This window comes from Panthera leo, chromosome F3, assembly GCF_018350215.1.
Source record: "Panthera leo isolate Ple1 chromosome F3, P.leo_Ple1_pat1.1, whole genome shotgun sequence".
Classification (NCBI taxonomy): Eukaryota; Metazoa; Chordata; class Mammalia; order Carnivora; family Felidae; genus Panthera; species Panthera leo.
In genome coordinates this window covers 61,171,700-61,191,330 of record NC_056696.1, presented here as the reverse complement: position 1 = coordinate 61,191,330, position 19,631 = coordinate 61,171,700, and the positions used below count along the sequence as shown (strand labels likewise).

General features: G+C 42.9%; 1 protein-coding gene across 6 annotated transcripts in view; it reads left to right on the top strand.

Moving 5' to 3' along the window:
- The first annotated feature begins 10,284 nt into the window (after window positions 1-10,284).
- The window catches only part of PBX1 (PBX homeobox 1), a 290,531-nt gene continuing 281,184 nt past the window's right edge, over window positions 10,285-19,631 (top strand). For all 6 annotated transcript variants that reach the window (XM_042926040.1, XM_042926043.1, XM_042926039.1 and 3 more), the window contains exons 1-3: window positions 10,285-10,455; window positions 10,662-10,952; window positions 14,098-14,171. In XM_042926040.1, the coding sequence (XP_042781974.1) occupies window positions 10,762-10,952; window positions 14,098-14,171 (265 nt within the window). In that variant the 5' untranslated portion in view covers window positions 10,285-10,455; window positions 10,662-10,761. The remainder of the gene's footprint in view (window positions 10,456-10,661; window positions 10,953-14,097; window positions 14,172-19,631) is intronic.

Here is a 19,631-nt window from a genome sequence, read left to right as displayed (position 1 = left end):
TTCTTATATTGCATTGCCCAAAATTATGACACATAACCACGCCTAAATGCAAGGAAGCCTGGGAGATTAAGTTATCTAACTGGGTACATTGCTGTCAAAATAATTGTGATTTGTGAGTAAGGAAGAATGTATGTTGGGTGCTTACAACTAGCTAAGCCTGCCAGCCACGTTTTCCTTTTAAATATAACAAGAGGGGCGCCTGGGTGGCTCAGTCGGTTAAGCGTCCGACTTCGGCTCAGGTCATGATCTCGCGGTTTGTGGGTTCGAGCTCCGCGTGGGGCTCTGTGATGACAGCTCAGAGCCTGAAGCCTGGTTCCGACTCTGTGTCTCCTCTCTCTGCCCCTCCCCCACTTGTGTTCTGTCTCTCTCTATCAAAAATAAATAACGTAAGAAATTTTTTTTCTAAATAAATATAACAAGAAAAATACATATATTTTTTACAGGTCTCAGTTTTCTAATGATCTTTTTGATGTACAAACATATGTAGATGGAGGAAAAGAAGGCTGGGCTATCCTAAAGGAGGGTCACCTGAGAATAAAGGTCTAACCGGTTGGGGGTGCCCAGCTGGCTCAGTCGGTATAGCGTGTGACTCTTGATCTCAGGGTTGTGAGTTTGGGCCCCACATTGGGTGTAGAGATTACTTAAAAATAAAGTCTTTAAAAAAAGAGTCTAACCTGCTTCTTTCCAACAGCAAGTGCCTTTCTATTACCTCCCCTTGTTCCTCCAACTGCCTTTCATAGGGGAAATGAAACACTTAGGGTTCTTAGGCTTAGACAACGTTGATCCACAAAGGCTAGATTCAAGAAGGAGAATAGCCCCGGGTTAGTATTACTGAGGCAACCAGAAATAGGCTACATTTTACCTACTGACTGACAAGAGAAGGAGCGAAGGATACTTAGGGTTAGTAAGGACAATCAAGATGGCCCAGGTCAAGGCTCCACTCTAATGCTTTGTTCCAAAAATATTCCCGATCTTTCACCTCTCCCTTTGTGAGGTGATTTTGCAGCTACTCCCATCAAGAAATGGTGTAGGCAGTGGCAATTTCCCAACCCTTGAATCTAGGCTGGCATCGGAATATGCTGTGTTTAATAGAATACTGCAGATGTGTGCTTGGTTCCAAGCTTAGGTCTCAAAAGACACTGGGCACTTTCACCTCTCCTCTTGGAACTCTATCTGTACCACATGAGAGAGTCTGAGCTAGATTGATGGGTGACAAGAAATGCAAGCCTTGACTGCTGTTGTCACCCCAGACCATAGCTAGGCAACTGTCAGATATTATAGTGGGGCCATCTTAGACTGGTTGGGACCCAGCCAACCTCCTAGCTGTCTTAATAAGTCCAACTAAATTCAGCCAAGTATGACTCAGCTGATCTGTAAATTTGTGAACAAGAAGAAATGGCAATGGAAAAAAAAGAAAAGAAAAGAAATGGTTGTGGTTCGAAGCCACTAATTTGGGGATGGTTTGGTACACAATACATAATCGATACACTGACAATGAAGATCCCCTAAAATAAAGTTACCTTTTGGGGGCTATACAATTATGTCAAGCGATTTCACTTATATTTGATTGATACTATAAAGTAAAGTGCTTTAGTCAAAAGTGAATGGGAATAGTCTCAAGCAAAAGAAAGTTTGATTTGGAGGACGGAGAAGAGAAAATATTTAAGCAGGTCACTCTCCGGAAGGGTTGTGAGATTCAGGAATTATGGAGGAAAGCATGATGTCATTAGCGGCCCCCAAGGCAGGGACAGACAGAAGGAAAATGACATGAGTCTAGAAGAAACTACCCAAGAGGAATAGTATGAATTAACATTCATCATCATCGAATTCTAACCTGACCTCAACCTTACAAGCTGTGAAAATAAGGCTTTTGATAAGTGGACTTACTTGGCTGAGGTTACAAAGCTGGTGAGCTCCAGGGCAGGCGTATGTTTGACCTCTAAGCCCTCGGCTCTACCCTGTCTTGTATTTGTGCCTGGGACTCTGGGGGGTGGAAGGCTGTCTCCACAATCTGTGCAGCTGAAACTCTTTTCTGCACTCTGACCACGCGTGACGATTATTCGAGTTGCTATGTCATGATTTTTTGTTATACTGACCTCAGTTTGTCAGAGTTCATCCTGGTACCCGCAGCACAGGCTGGTCTCAAGTCTGGAGTCTTCTGATTTCTCCACTATCTTTCCACTTTCAGAGATGGGGAAGATAAAGGAAGGGATAAAAAATAAGAGAGCTGATCTACACTTCTCTCAGCAAGATTACTAGAACACACACATACACGCACACACACACAGAGGCATGCACACACGCACCTTACGTACACTGTCAAGATACTTGCCTGTTTTGCCATATATATCCTTTTTCCTATGTCCATTAATCAAACCTGGATAATCCACACTCCTGGCAAAGACACTGTGGTGGATAAAGCATAGATTTTGGAATCATATTTGTTGAAGCTTAGTTTCCTCATCTGTAAAGTGGGAATGCAACTATTTACCTTGTAGTGGATACCTTCTCCACCACAGTAAGTGGTGTACCATTTATTTAACTGGTCAAACCAAAATCCAGAAGTTTAATTCCTTGTCCTCCTCTTCCTTCTACGTCATAGCCTCTAGAGAGTCCCGTCGGCTTTACCTACAAAAGAAAGATCCCAAATCTAATCCTTTTGACCTTGTCTAGTACGACGGTACTTGTCCAAGGTACCGTCATTTGGGGCCTAAGTTACCGCTGTACTTTCTTAAACAGCTTCCTTTCAACCCCATCTCCACCCTAGCAATCCATTCGCTGCATTGAAGCCCATTATACTTTTAGAGTAAAAGTCAGTGGACGTTGTTCTCCAGTGTTAATACTGAATGTTTGTGTCCCTCCAAAGTTCAGACATTAAACCTAATGCTCAACGTGATAGTATTTGAATGTGGGGCCTTGGGAGATGCTTAGGTGATGAGTGTGAAACTGTCATGAATGAGATGTGTGGTCTCACAAGAGACCCCATGGAGCCCCCTCACCCCTTCCGCCATGGGAAGAACAATGAGAGGACAGCCGCCTATAAACCAGGAAGCAAGCGCTTACCAGACATGGACACCGCCGGTGCCTTGGTCTTGAACTTTCAGCTCCAGGACTGGGAGAGAGAAATTTCTATTTCTTAGAAGCCACCCCACTTATGGTGTTTTGCTATAGCAGCTCAAACAGATGAAGACATCGTGTTGAAAACCCTCCAATGCCTTTTCATTTTCTTAATCTAAACCTTACCTACCTTTTTATTTCTTCTTTGCCCTCAGTTTTGAACCACTCTCCCCATCTTGCCCCTCTGTCTTTGGTTCTTACCTCAAACATTCTAGCACATTTGTTTCTCAGTGGGGGCCACTGTGTTGGCCATTTCTCCTGCACTCAGTCTATAGTAGCTCGCAGGTCACTTTCCGCCGCACTTTTTGACTTCATCTTCTTTATAAAATTTATCATTCCCTGGTGTTTGCCTGTTGCTGGGTTCATTTAATTTGTTTCACTCAAATGTAAGTTCCATGAGAGCAGAGGCCGGGCCTGGCATAGACCCTCATGACTAGGAAATGACTCGTATACAGTAGGTTGTCAAACAAATCTTTGTTAAATAAATGTTTATCTTCGCTCCCCTGCTTAGTATGCTCCGGTGGATTTCAAACGTGGGTTTGTATAAAATCCCAAGTCCTTACCTTGGCCTGAAATTCTGTACATTATCTGGTCTCTGTTCCCCACTCTGATGTCATCATTGTATCCTTTTCTTCTCTTGCTTACTATGCTCCAGTGTCTCTGGTTTTCTTTGCTTCCAGTTCACATCCAAGCTCAAGCCCTTTGCATTTGTTGTTTCCCGCTTCCTACCCCACCCGCCCAATTGCTCTTTCCCAGGACCTACCCATCTCTGGCTTGTCACCACTCAAGATTAACCCCAATGTCGGCTTCTGAGAAAGCTCTTCTCTGACCACCCTGTTTGATGTTGCCTCCCCAGTACCATGTTACGTTACCCTGCTTTCTTTCATTCATAGCATTTACGAGTCTCTGAGCTCATATATTTATTTGCTTCTTACACTAGAATTCAATGAATTCAGGGAATCCAGTTCGTCTTATTACCACTATATTCCCAGTGCCTTGAACAAGGCAACAATGTCAATGTTCCGTGACAGATTCCCGCCCCTCCCTTTTGCTTTGCTTTCAAGGGTCGGTATCTGCAGCTCTTTAGCCCTGGTATTGAAATTAGATTGACCATCATTCAATAGTCTGTCCTAATGCGCTGTTGACATTCTGGTAGCTCGCTCCATTCAGGAAATATAGGCAGATATTCCTAGAAAATCTCATCTGCTAAGAGCCACCTGGTTTCTCCAGACCAACTGGTAAGGTTTACTTTAAAGTAAAGTGAAAAAAAAAAAAAGATGCTTACTTTTTACTTTACTTGATAATCCAAGCCTACTTGATGTTACCTTTTTTGGGTTTTGAAATCCCTTGAGACTCTGATAAACGTCACAGACCCTGCTCCAAAAATAACGGCAGGTAGTGCCTACGGCCAACTTTTGTACATAATTTCCAAGGGTTCGCGGGACTCCTGGAGCTCATTTATGGATCATCGGTCAAGAACCCCTGCTCTGGGCTCTCCGTGTTCTGACCTATGACGTCAGGGCTCCGTGGTGGTGGTCCCAGCACTGCCTCAGGGCCTGCCCGGTGAGGCAAGGAAACAGGACGAGTGGGGGAGGGAAGGATCTCTGGGAGTAGGACGGAAGAGGGTGGACAGAAGGAGAGGCAGAGCAGGAGTAATGGAGTAGGAGAAGGGGCTGGAAAAGTTGAAGGAAAGCAAGGAATGAGGGGGTAAGAGTAGAGCTGGAAAAGAAAGGCAAGAATCCTTGGTCAGAGGAATCGGGGCCATCGACTGCCTGAGGTGCTACCTGGGGTTGTGATCTCTGGTTCCGACCCTCTTGGGCAGAGGACAATTTCTGTTCCCACATAAGCTGAAAAGTTACAGAAGCCTAGAGGCCAATTCAACTATAATCACAGAGATACACAGATGAGTGTCTGCTTAGATGACAGAAGACTGCGTGGTCGTGGATTTATTTCTGGGGCCATGCCAGGCGCCCATCTCTTTCCATTTTATTTGCCAGGGAACGCGCTGGGCTCCTTGCACCCTGCTTTGTCCCTTAATGAAGATGAGAATACGTACCAGTGGGTTTCTAACGAAGTTGGAGAGAGAATCCTCAGAGTAAACTAAACCTTGACACAGAAGTAAACATGGTGAGATGACTTTGTAAACGTTAGAACGATACCAGGCTGAGAACTACAGGGGTAAGTGGCGAAATGTGATAATGGCTCATGTCTTTGAAACATGATTCGGTGGACTTCAGTTACTGGTCTGAAGAAACACAGCATGATTGCCAGGCATCATTCATTCTTTCCACACATATTTGTTAAACATCTACTACAACTAGAGGCCCACTGAGATATGGAAGGTACACAAAGCATTCTCCATCCCTTGTCCCGATGCCCAAGGGATGTCAATTTCTCCTCGGAACCTACTAGAAGTTCCTTAGTGCAAACAGGCGATTCCAATGGTCATTCTATCTCACCTGTGGCCGCGTCTCCTCTTAACTTCCTTTATTCTCCATGATGCGTTTAAAATAAGACAGCTCTCAAATCCATACTTGGTGATGTAATTCGACTCCCAGGAACCTTGGTTTCTTCATCTGCAGAATGGAGATGGTAATCTCCCAAAGTTGTTAAAATTAAGTGTCACGTCGCTAAAATTAAGTGGCAATGGACACACAGGGCCCGAAGCACAATCAGCACTCAACAAATTGTATCTACGGTTATAATTATTATTCTGTTAATGCCACTTCATTCTGCTCACATCAGCTGGAACACATTTTTTTTTTTTTATCCTCCCCTCAACCCACACAAAATCAGTTACCAAGTTCCATTGGCTCTACCTTGAACATGTTCCTCATAATTGCCTCTCCTTTCCCTTTCCACTGCCACTCTCCTAATCCCTCTTCCTTATTTCATGTTCTCTTCTCCCCAAATTTGGTGTTGGACAACAGTAGGCTGTGCGTAGTCAAGTTTGGAGGGAGTCAATAGTAACATGAGTTGTTTTGAGTGCATGGGGAGCAGGCGCCCCTCATCCAGCCAAGTGTTCAAGGTCAACTGTATGTTCAAGGTGCTTTATTATTTTAATCACCACAGCTGTCTGACCTCAATATCTATGCTTTTACTAATCACTCAAAGCTTACTTTTAATGTTTTTATTTATTTTTGAAGGAGAGAGAGAGACAGAGCATGAGCGGGGGAGGAGCAGAGAGTGAAGGAGACACAGAATCCTTGTCTCCAGGTTCCAGGCTCCGAGCTGTCAGCACAGAGCCCGACGCGGGGCTCGAACTCACAAACCGTGAGATCACGACCTTAGCCGAAGTCGGACGCTCAACCGACGGAGCCCCCCAGGCGCCCCAAAGCTTACTTGTAATCACTGTAATTGGGCTTCCCTGTTTATCATCTCTCACAGGGCTTCGAGGACATGCTATCTCAGCTATAGTTTATATATATTGAAATATATTTTGGCAACCCTACAGAGTAATAACGAAAAGCATAAGTATTGACATGAGACAGCTGTAGTGATTAAATGAACACTGCATGTTGAATATACAGTTGACTCTTTTTTTAATTAAAAAAATTTTTTTAATGTTTATTTATTTTTGAGAAAGAGGGAGACAGGGCATGAGTGACAGAGAGAGAGGGAGACAGAATTAGATGCAGGCTCCAGGCTCTGAGCCGTCAGCACAGAGCCTTACGCGGGGCTTGAACCCACAAACCGTGAGATCATGACCTGAGCCAGAGTCAGACGCTCAACCCACCGAGCTATCCAGGCAGCCCATGAATACACAGTTGGCTCTTGAACAACATGGGTGTTAGGGGTACCAATGCCCTGTGCAGTTGAAAATCTATTTATAACTTTTGACTCCCCCAAACCTTAACTACTAATAGCCTACTGTTTTTTTCAAAGATTTTTTTAAGTAATCTCCACACCCAACGTGGGGCTCGAGCTCACAACCCCAAGATCAAGAGTCATACGTTCCACCGACTAAGCCAGCCAGGAGCCCCACTAATAGTTTACCGTCGACCAGAAGCCTTACGGATAACATGAGTTGATTAACACGTATTTTGTATGATGTATGTGTTCTCATATGTGTCACATACATATTCTTACAATAAAGGAAGCTAGAGAAAAGAAAATGGTATTAAGAAAATCATAAGGAAGCGAAAATACATTTACAGTACTTTACTGTGTTTATTAAGAAAAGCCACCTGTTCAGTTCAAACTCGTGTTGTTCAAGGATCAGCTGTAATACCTAATCATCCTAAAGCACTCGATTACTATTTTTTGTTCTCTCCCTCAATACATTTTTAAAAAATGTTTATTTATTATTTTTGAGAGAGAGAGAGCAAGCAGAGGAGGGGCAGACAGAGGGGAACAGAGGATCTGAAGCAGGCTCCACGCCGAGATAGCAGCCAGCCCGATGTGGGGCTCGAGCTCATGAACTGTGAGATCGTGACCTGACCTGAGCCGAAGTCGGATGCTCAACCGACTGACCCACAGAGGCTCCCCTGGGTAATTTTTTTTTAAGACTTTATTTTTAAGTAATCCCTATACCCAACATGGGGCTTGAACCCACGATTCCGAGATCAAGAGTCCCATGCTCCTCCGACTGAGCCAGCCAGGTGCCCTAAGCACTCGCTAAATATTAACTGTCATTAATGCTATTGGTGTGGACATTTCTTATTTCCCTATTTTCCTATTAAAAGAAAACAGCTTTATTGAGATATAATTCACATTACCATAAAATTCACACTTACAAAATGTACAATTTTCTCTACAAAAAGATTCTGGTTTTTAGTATAGTCACAGAATTGAGCAACCATCACACTACATATAATTTTAGGACATTTTCATCACCCCCAAAAAGAATGTTCCTAGATGACAATGACCTTCTGGTATTGATGGTTCCTTTTCCAATACGTTGCCTGGAGAACTTTTATTAGATTCTCCGTTAAAATTACTTGCTCCCATACTGATTTTATATAGGCTCTGGGTTGACTTCTTTCTATTACCGAAGGTGAGATAATTTCATTATTGTGAGGGCTACCCCCTGTGATTGACATACAATTTGAGGATATCGTTTTGCGCTCAACTTTTTATTAGTGGTGATTTAAAAAAATAGTTCACAAGTATGTGAATAAAACAGTTGTTATTAAGTAATTGCATCATAATTACAATTAATACTCCCTAGTGCATGCCCTCATGCCAATAAGCGCCAAGTAGCTTGTTAAAAACTGCTTTGAAATCCTTTCATAAGGGCTCCTTATGTTGCCAAACTTGTTTTTGATAATGATTGGGAAGGAGGTTGGAGTGACATAAAGAATCACGTTTTATGTGAGGATCCCAAACCACCTGACAGGGCTTCCTCCCATCTTGCAGATCGGGTACACTGAGGTTTGCAATGGTTCAACCCATTTCCGTTGGCTGGGTTGCCATCCGGGAAGAGGGCGGGCTACAGAGAACAGTTTATATTCCAATACGTTCTGGGCTCTTCCTAAGTCATTTATCTGCCCTTTTCTCTTTTGGCCATGGTGATTGCGTAGCCAGTCAGATTTCTCCTCTCACCTGGCCTGGTGAAAAGATGGGAGGCAAATCTGTGATCTACCTGGAGCTATAGTCCTGGACTTCAGCTGTGAGTTTCTTACTAGTGCCCCAGCCCCACCCCCGGGGGCGATTCTATTAAAACCTTTTTTTCATTCTTTCCTACCCATTTTCAATTTGAGTCATCTTGTTCAAATATGTATCATCTTTTTAAGCACTCTCAGGCTCTTTGCAAACAACACAGGCAATGAACACGTGGCTAATTTTTACACGATTCAAACTTTTCTGTTAGATCCAGGCACGTCGCAGAGCTGAAACACCAGGTTTTTGGAGAGACCCACACTTTGGTTCGAATTCCGTCTTTGACACTTAATAACTATGGGACCCTTGGACAAGTTATTTAATCTTTCTGAGTTCCCTTTTTGCAAAGTGAAAATCATAATCCATAACTCAGAGATGTCTTGGGGATTAAATAAAATAAGTCATGCAAATTACTTGGTGCATAGTAGGCATTCAATAAATGTCAGCTCGTTTCTTATTCCAGTTAATAATGCTTATTAGACTATATTAAAAACTAGAAGCAGACTGTGATAATGCATTTCTTTATTAAGTATTTAAGCCAAATAACTAATTTCCCCCAGGGGGAAGGGAGAGATATGTTGAATTGGATTCATTTGGTGGACTTATTTATTAATCTTTTTTTTTTCCTTCAACATTATTTTGTTTCACAGTTCATAATGCAGTTTTCATGCAACACAAATGCCACACAGCTCAGCATTCCTTTGAACTCTACTGTGATCTTTAAGAAAATCTATGATTACATTCGCCGCTTATTAGAGGTCATTGTTAGTTACGTTTGCAGCTCAGCTGTGTTTCATAACTACTTCGGGCTGACAAACTTTTGCTCGCCACCGTTTCCCTGAGGTCTAAGGCTTTACAAGGATCCGGTTTTCAATTGCAACGGTACAGCAGAAGAAAACAGGGGTGGGGGGTAGACTCACACCGTCTGTGCTCTCTCCTGTCAACATTACACGTTTGCATTGAAGCGGGGCCACGTTTTCCTCAAGGACGGCAGCTAAAGCGAGGCTGGCGACAGGACTGGGCAGTAACCGGGCTGGGGCTCGGGTACCACGGCACCTTTAAGGACCGGAGACTTGGCACTAGCCCGGCCTCCTTCCCGGCCCACCTCTGAACTCTGATTGACAGGGCGCCGGGCGAGGAGGAGCCGAAGGAGGCCGAGGGGAGGTGCGGGGAGGCGAGCAGGGGGAGGAGGGCCCGTCTTCCCGCCGACGGCCAATCAGGGCGGGGGGGCGGGGCCTGCGCGTCCTCCTCCCTCCTTCTCTCCCCCGCCTCCCGGCTTCCCCGCCCCCTCCCCTCTCCTCCTTCTCGTCCTCCTCCTCCTCCTTCTCCTCCTCCTCCTCCTCGCAGGCTGTGGTTTTTCTGTATGTGTTTCTGGAGTCCTGAGCCTGAGCTAAACAAAAGCAGGAGGCTGACGGGGCTGCCGGAGTTTGCAGAGACACGGAGGAGGAGAGAGCCTGTGCTCTGCCTGCCGCCGCGGCCGGGGGAGATCTGGCTTTTGCAACAGCCCACCCCCTTTGAGATCACTCTGGCCCGGAGTGGGGGTGGGGGGCAGCGGGGGGTGGGGGGGAAAGTTTGCATTGCAATCCCCCTGCCTTCCTCTCCTTTCTCCCGATCAATGCATATTTGCAAAAGGATTAAGCCACAGATTTAAGCGCCGGGAGCCCATTTCTGCCTTGCAAAGGAGACCGGACTGAAAAACCAAAAGCCAGCTCTGATTTCTTTTCGTCAAGTGGGAAGGTGGTTTATTTTTCTTGCTTTTTTGGAGTCAACACCCTTCCCCACCAGCCCTTATCCCCACCCTCACCCCGCAACCCCTTCACGCCCCCCTCCCCCTCCCCACTCCCCATCCTCCCACCAGCCTCTAAAAGAGGCAAAGGGATTTTTTTTTTTTTTTTTTTCTTCTGGTCTTCTTTTTTCCCCCCTTCCCTGTTTATCCTGAAAAGGATCTGAAGCCAGCTTGAAGGATAAAAAGCCTTGGTGCTGCCCAGGAGCCGAGCCGAGGAGCAGAAGAGGAAGAGCCGGGGGCTGCTGTTGCCTTTGGAGATGGACGAGCAGCCCAGGCTGATGCATTCCCATGCTGGGGTCGGGATGGCCGGACACCCCGGCCTGTCCCAGCACTTGCAGGATGGGGCCGGAGGGACCGAGGGGGAGGGCGGGAGGAAGCAGGACATTGGAGACATTTTACAGCAAATTATGACCATCACAGACCAGAGTTTGGATGAGGCGCAGGCCAGGTGAGATGGAGGTTTTCTTTTCCTTTCTTGGGGTTTTTTGTTTTTCTCCCTCTCGCAGGGGGAAACAATGGGAACCGAATCAGCACAGCGCTTTCTTTTTAAATGTTATTTCTTTTCCCATTTTGACGAGCAACTACATGGCGGAGGAGTAAAATTGGAAGGAGCGTTGTTATCGAAAGTGTAATCGCCCATGCCGAGATGTGGCTCTGTGTGTGTGTGTGTGTGTGTGTGTGTGTGTGTGTGTGTATATGTATGTGTGTTTGCGTGTGTGTGTGAATATAGAGATATTCATATATGTCCACACAAACACTCAGGCACGCCGAAAATACTGCCAACGGATCCAAAAGCGGCCCTCGGCACTTTTTACTGCTTTAAAAAAGTATCAGAGAGAGCAGAATTGACAAGTTTTGGACAGCATTCCATGCCTTCTTGTTGAGGGACTCCGTAACATTACAAAATAAAATGCCCCAATAACACTTTATTTGCAAATTTAGTGACTCCTCACCTAATTCAGAGACTTTGGCTTTTCTTTCTTGATGTGCCCCTCCAAAATTAATTTTGAGCTTTTCCTTCTTTCTGCTCCCTTAAAATAAAATTAAAAAAAAAAAAACAGATTAATTCTTTGTCAGTACTTGTCAACTATCCAAAAAATATTTTGCATTCATTTGATTCTGTTTCAGAAAAAAGCTAATGGAAAGAAGGAAAACATGATTTTGCTTTGAGGCATATTGGTTAGTTTCAGGAGACTCAGATATTCAGTTTAACTTTATTGTCTCTTAATTTGAGTCACTTTACCAACGCTCTGTGGCACAGAATGTATGGTCCTTTAAAAAAGGGGGTGGGGGGACAAAAATCAAGCATGATCTTTTTCCCATGCTTTTTTCAGGACCACTTAGAATGCACAGAAATAGAAATGAAGGCATGTGTGAATTTCATGTATTTTCAGTACTGTAGGACAGGAAGGTCTTTATTAAGGAAACACAATAAAGAAGCTGTGTAGCTTCTCAAGTTAATCCATTGCCAGGTAGACAGTTCAACACTCCAGGATTTTACAGTAAATTCTCTTCCAAAACAAAATGTAGAGTCAATGGCAACCCAGAAACAGCTTGCCCAAGGCCGATCTCGAAAAGAAGAATTTAAAAAATCTAATGACCACATATGTCTTTACTGTTAATTACCCTGCTTTGTGAAATCTCAGAAGTAGTTGTTGTTTTTTTTTTTAATATGTACACAATTCCTATACCCCAAATGACTCAGTTATGTGGAAAAGACATTATATGTATTTTCGTCTTATGGGAATAAGGAATTTGAGTTGAGAAAATGAGCCGAAGCGGTTAAAAGCGTGGATGTTATGAATTACACCCTTATTTTAGCTGCAGGCACATGCAACATGTAAACTCAGAAGTACTGAGTGTGGAAAACTTAGAAATGTTCGAAGCCAGGAACTGTGCTTAATTTTTTTTTTTAAATGGGGGAAAGTTTTCAAAAATTAATCGGTGCTCTCTTCCAATTGTATTATCTTTAGAGAAGCTAATAATTACGGCAAAGTGGAAGATTTTTCCCACTGGCAATCTCTTTTTGAATTGGAACAGATTTCTCCATTACATTATTGCAGAAGAAGAAACTCAGACATACCAATAAACTGGTTTAATAACAAGTTTGTGAAGTGGCAAGGGGCCGGGAAGGCTGGAGACTTCCCACTTTCCTCACGGACGATCAGTACTCCCTTTTTGTACAGCTGAGGACAGCCGAGGCTTGGCGGGTCTCCCCTGATAGTGGCCTAGATGCTGAGAGAGATTAGACCCACATTTTGGGATGGGGAAATCTGTTCTCTGTCTGTAACCCCATTGATGTGCTGTGGAAATGTAGTATTTCTGGAAAGCCGTCTGGGGCTTTTGTTGTTATTAGTCTTGTTGGTTTGTTTTTCCATTTGGGCCTATATGTAAGAATGCAATTAATGAAAACTATTTTAAAAGGCCCTCAAAGAGGTCTTTGATACAATAAAGTATTTTGTACCTTTTTTTCTCACCCCCCCCCCCCCCCCCCCATGAGAACTCAGGCACCATTGAGCTTTCTTTTTGTTCAAACAATGTAACTCTACTCACAGTATAGAGAGCCTGCTTCTGGTTACTGCTCTTCATGAGGATGTGTGTCCATTTTTTTTTTAACTTTCGCAAGAATTAAAAAAGAATTGCATGTGTCTGGGGTGCCAGGGGCTTCCATTTGTCTTTACACATTAATTTCAGTTTGTAAACAGAATTCCTTTAACTGATAGCTGATACGATCAGTATTTTGTTTCCAAAACAATATCCTTCTGCTAAGTGCTTCCATAGTAAAATAAAGGGAAAGGTATTGTTTTGTTCCTCAAGTGCGTTCAGAATACACATGCACACCAGAACCAGGTAAATCACTAATCTAAAAGGCAGAATTGTATTTATTTTTTCCCCAATGGGTGCAAGGTCCTAATTGTAAATAATTGAATTTCAACACCTGCAAATAAGCGGCGTGTGCACAAGAGGCATAATGTGAACACAGAGAAATGAATTTATTCCCCATATGGGTATGTTTGCCCCCTGGCAATGCATTTCCATACTCTTTAACTTGGGGACTGAAATTTTATAAATTGACAGTTCTACTCAGAAGACCTTTCAAGCATCTTGTGTTTATGAGAATACAGGGGCATCTGCGGAATGAATTCGAACACATGGATGAATTAAATTTGAAAACACACACACAGACTAAGAGGCAGACAGCTCCTAGGCTGTGGTGGTTGCATAGATTATAGAAAACTGTTATCCTATGCGTTTAGCTTTGCCGTATTCATTGCCCTGGATATAGGATTATTGGTTTAAGAATTCCACTTTGATTAAACTATTAAAAAAAAAACAGCTAACTCTGCCTAAATGGGCATAATTTAGGTTAGTTCTGTTCTGTAGTTAAATCCCTACTCTCTCTCAGCTAATTAACATTATTTCCTTTTCTATGGCGGGACTCTGTATATTAAGTCATAAAACAATCGAAGCATGCCACAGAGTTATGCGTGGTATATAATTTTGGCTAAATGTTCAGATTTTTCCCCCTGTGCATTATCAGCAGTTTGATTCTGAAAGTCCACCTAAGCCATTATGTTGTTTCTTTCTTGCAGAAAACATGCTTTAAACTGCCACAGAATGAAGCCTGCCTTGTTTAATGTGTTGTGTGAAATCAAAGAAAAAACAGGTAGGAATGAGATTTCAACATTTAAGCGTTTTCTTTGGCCAGTTGACTCACTTAGCCAGCAATCACAAACCCATTATTTAAATATTAAAATTTCAGAATAAAAGTACTCTCAAGATGGATCGCGTATTCCAATAGGGAGTCCTAGTAGCCCTGCTTCCTGGGAAAGAAAGCACCAAGTTTCCTTGACAGTTATTACCAAGCATTACTGGTTTATTTTCCTTAACTCTGTTACCAGCCTCTTTGAAACTGGGGCTAGAATAGAGCTTCTGAAGGGAAATTGATAGAATGATGTGCCTTTGGGGGAAAAATATGAAAGTAAAAGTCTGTTTCCTGAAGGAATGTATTTTGGCCCATATTTAAAACCCTAGTGTTTTTGGAGTTGGGCATGGGGGCTAAGCTGTTTAAAGTTTCCTTTCCTTTTTTTGTTGTAATGGTACAAAGGAGCAGGCTAGAGGTTTCTCAGCAGTGGTGGTTGTCAAATACCTTTGTGGAAAGCGCTATACAACGTCAGGTTATCGGTATTTGAGTGCCCTGTGATTTCATAGCAGGGGGAAGCGTTGGGTTTAGGAGAATATAATGCCATGAGATCACTCATTCTGTTGCTTTTCTACTTTCTAGACCTCCTCTCATGGACTAACACACTTATAACACATCCCAGGAGGGCATTTAAATTTTAAAGCAACAATTAAAAAATAGCAGTCATCAATCAGAGGTGTTCTTAAACAACAGATGCTCTGGGAAGGACATTTAGCAACATCCTCTTGTTTGTTTATCTTAATCCTTAATTTTCCAAAGTGGCTGAATCTCTCCCTTGTAAAAAGAGAGAGTTGAGAAGGCAATCTGAAACTAGAGCATAATGATGAGGAACGAGGGGTGGTTATATAAAGCGGGAGCTTCTGCTGGCCTCTGACTTGCTTGCTTCAGAGCAGTGCAAAGTACCTGCCTTCCTATTTATTTATTTATTTTTTACAACAAGGAGTGTAACAGTCAATAATTCATATCTAAACCATATAAGCAAGGGCATGACATGAATGAAAGTGACAATAAATATGATTGCATGCCCGGTTGATATACATTGATAGTTACACATAAAAAAGAGGGGTGGGGGGGAGGGCACCCAGGGTGGCTTTCTTTTTGAAAGCTCTCTGTGTTTCTCTTTTAAAAGAATAAATAGTTTCAAGATGTGACCGTTGATCGAATATGTAATTACTTGGGTCTTGAAATCTATGTGAAATTAGTAAGCAGCTCCTTTGTTGAATGTTATTTGTGTTGTGCACAACATGCCAGACAAAGCACCTGAGCAGTAATGTTCAGACCTTCAAGACTTTCAGGTTGCCTTGCCAAAACCTAACCTTACTGCAAAGCTGATAATTACATTATTTTGGCTGTGAAACACCTCTTAAGAGATTTATGAATTGTGCATACAAATATCAAAGAGCCCTTCCAGTTTGTCACACTTTTTAGCTTTTTTTTCCCTATTAGCCAGGGCAGGAAACCTGAGTGTATGTATATAGATTTTTTTCCTCTCCTTTTTTCTTCCTTCTCATTTTCTTTTTTGATCTCCAATGCTTATTTACTTTGAATTTTTGGTTTGTTGAAATCTGCTTCTAACCTAGTACGCTTTCCTGCCCGTCTTGATTCATCAAATACAGAATCAAGACATAAAGGCATATTTGATAATCCAGGCTAAAGCGACTCAATTTTGGAAGACACTTTATCAGATATTTATGGAAAGGAAGCCCATCGGGGCACTTGAATGTATATTGTGGTCAAAGTGTTTAATTCTAGCCTTCTAATTAAAACCTACCAAGGCAGTAGATCAAAGTGGATGGGTGTGAATAGAGATCCGGTTCTGGTGTGGGTTAAAGAGTTTGTTCCTTATTCATATTGGCTAAACTATGGTGATAGGAAGCAGGGGTATCGGTCAAAAATAACGCTTGAAAGGTGTAATCTATCGTTGGATGTATATTTCGCTTTTAAAATTTCCTGTCAATTGATGAATTGCTGTTTGGAGATTTTTAAAAATCTAAGTTCAGTTTCGGTGTGTTGTCTTTAGAATAATATATTTAAAAAATAGTTTATGAAGTACTGTAGATTGAGAAGATAAGGATCCCTGCCCCTGTGTTAAAGGGGAAAGATACATGTGCACACGCACACACGCGTGATAGAGGTTGGGATTGAGAGGGCACCCATGGGTGAAAGTTTTAAAAAAAAAAAAAAGAAAGGGAAAAAAAAAAAAGCTTTCCTCCTTGTTTCTCTGCAACTTGTATGTTAGAAGGAGTGAGGGGAAGGAAGAAACATCTCCTGGAATGCTGAGTGTTCTGTGTTAAAGGTGGGGAGATAGACAACTGGTGTGTGGAACAGAAGCCTTTGACTCTGAAGCGTGATTCCCCCGGCGCTCAGGATTTGCCCAAATCCCCGTCTCTGTGCCAGTGTATCTCCCATGCGGCCGATGCGTCTGGTAAAGTGTGTAAAGTTGCAGGACTTTGGTTTTTTGTTTTTTTTTTTTTCTTCCCTCCCTCTGGATCCAGGGCTGGTAGGCAGATCTGTTGGAGGGTCAGTTCCTATGCATTCCTTCATTGTTATGGGACTTTCCCTATTGTTTCTTCCCAGCCCCCTGGCCTCGAATGAGCATTTTTGAGCTTCCGTCCCAAGCACTGCAGAGGTTACTGGGCTCAGGGTGGGCTTGCTTGTTTATTCGCTCGCGAAGTTCCCACGTTCGGCTCACCTAGGCCTTTAGGAGGAAGACTGGACGCCGAGGGGAGCAGCGGTAATGGCTTTCATTTACTGCTTTTACTTTGTTTTTGTTTTTGCTCACGATTTCAGTGCGAAAGCTCAGAACTGAGTGGGGAAGATTGTCTTCCCCACCTTTTGCAACTCGAGAGAAACATGCGCACAGCACCCGAAGTAGGCAGCACCGTCTAAATTACAGTTGATTGATGGGTATTTAAGTCAGAAATTACTGTGAGGATATTAAAAAAAAAAAAAAAAACACACCATGTGTCTTCTTGCTTCAGAGTGTGGGTGAGTTTTTATTTTGATACCCTTTTGCTTTTTAAAAATAAATGCTAAGAAAAAAGAAGGCCTGCAGAACGCTCCGGGCGGCAAATCTCAAAAACAACAGCAAGGAAACCCGTGTTGAGACCCATAGCAATGTGTGTCTCACAAGTGGCTTTTATCTGCTGTCTCCTTCTGGGATCAGAGGGATTTAATATCGACTTTTGGGCCATTTAATATCTTATTTTCTTTTGTGTTTAAGGAAATATTCCTTGTCTTCTGACATAGTAGCAAAAGGCTGGCTTTTACCTAGGCGTATATGTAGGGGTGGGGTGGGGGGTGATGCGATGGAACAGGAGAAAAAAAAGTCAAACACACTGTGTTTCTTAAAAAGATCTTGCATATAATATCAAATGTCTTCTGATTTTTTTTTTTTTTTACTTTAGTGTCAAAATTCACGCAGGTTGAAAAATTAGGAAAACACCCCAAAAATACTGGGTGCCATTTACTAGGGAGAATATTTATAGATAGCAATGAAGAGCGGTAATTGTTGTGAATAGTTTTTAATTTTAGAACATAATGGCTATATATGGCATTTCCAGCCGATTTTCCTCTGTGAATTATCTGCGCTGAAGTTAAATCAAATCACTGAAGGAGGTTAAAAAAATTAGGCTTTTTTTTTCTTTTTTCTTTTCTTTTTTTTTTTTGCTTCCTTACCAACCTTTTGTTCTCTCTTTTCTTTTTTCTCTGTGTTCAATTAACACCCCCATCATAGATCTGTGTGTGTGTGTGTGTGTGTGTGTGTGTTTAAGTCTCCTACTGTATTTCACTTTTGACACGCTCCCTTATTCTTGCCTGCCGCTTCTTTCTAATACAGCAGTTATATTATGGGACTGGCAGTCTTCTCTTATTTAGAGCATTAGAGAATAGTTGTGTGTGTGTGTGTGTGTGTGTGTGTGTGTGTGTGTGTGTGTGTGCGCGCGCGCGCGTGCGTGCGTGTTTGTATAAGTAGGAGAGGGGCAGGATGCAGCGACACTGTATCCAGCAGGGGAATAATTCTGATGGTATGAGGCCTTGAGCCGAGCAGGAGTGAAATAACTTTAGACAATTTAGAGCTGCCTCTGCTCAGATTCCTTTTGGGGTCGTGGTGGCAGGAGTGACTTCATGGAAGTTCACCCATAGCGGGCAAATGCAAAAAACTTTTTCTCGCTGATCACAAAGTTCAAGCGTTAGGTCTTTTCTTTTCTTTTTTTTCTGTCTGTTTTTTTTTTTTTTTTTTTTTTTTTTTTTTTTTTTTGTGGAAGGGGCTGAGAGGGAAAAGTGGGGGAGGGGGGGTGCGAGGGAAGGGAAGTTACAAACCAGCTTTGCTTGAACACTCCCATCCAGGTCCAGCAGTGAGCTGGGCAGAAGTAATGTGATTCGACAATACACGGTTCATCATAATCTGGTCGTAAGTTGCATATAGACGTGCAACACTGACTGATGGGAAGTATCCCTTCTCTCCAGTCACTTTAGTGCGATCCATTCTGAGAAGTAGAGTTGATAAATTCTGGCATTGGAGAGGTACGAAGGAGGGGTGCAAAGCACATGGGGGGCAGACCTGTCCGCATGAATGTTTTGGAAGTTTGGGGTCGCTTCTGACAGTCAGGGCGCCTGTGAGGATTGGGGAGCAGATGTAAGTTAAGGGAACTGAGAGAGGGTTTGGAAGAGGGTTCACAGACCCAGGGACGTGGCTGTCAGGAGCTGGGGGGGTGAGTGAGGCTGTGGGTTCCCAGTTGGGTGGTGCTGGGAGGGGGCGTAGTGCCTGGCTGTGCTTTGAGCTTTCTGCTGGTGCAAGGCAGCTCACATGCTCTCCCCTGCCTTCTACTGACGCCCATGAACTTTTGGTTGTTGTTGTTGGCACAATTACAGAAATACCCCCAAACAAGCAAACAAACCAACACTTAAATACTGAACATATTTAAATAGGAGAGCATTTTCAGTTTAATTTAAAGCATAACCCCAGCTTCTTTGGAGACACGGTTTCCACTCATGCCTTAGGAAAACTTAGCCTTAATTTTGGTTTTAAACCCCTTTTAGATGGAGGCTGTTATGTTTTGAACTTGGGGAGGTGAATCCAAATAGACTTCATTCCTTTCCCTTTTCATATATTAAAACAACTCATTTTATATATGTGTGTGTGTGTATACGAATATATATATATATATATATATATATATATATATATATACACAACACCACATGACCGAGGTCGTGTCCTAGATCCAGCTCCCAAAGACTACTCTTCTTCACTTTCGCGTGACCCTGAGAGCCACCCGGTCCATCTGCACTGCCATTTGTCCCTGGGTGAGAGGAATATGATAATTCTGGCTCCACCCCTGTCCCTTACCTGAGGTGGTGTGGCCAGCTGTAAGGGACACAGTAACTGATAAAAAAAAATAAGGGAAGGATTAATGAGTTGTT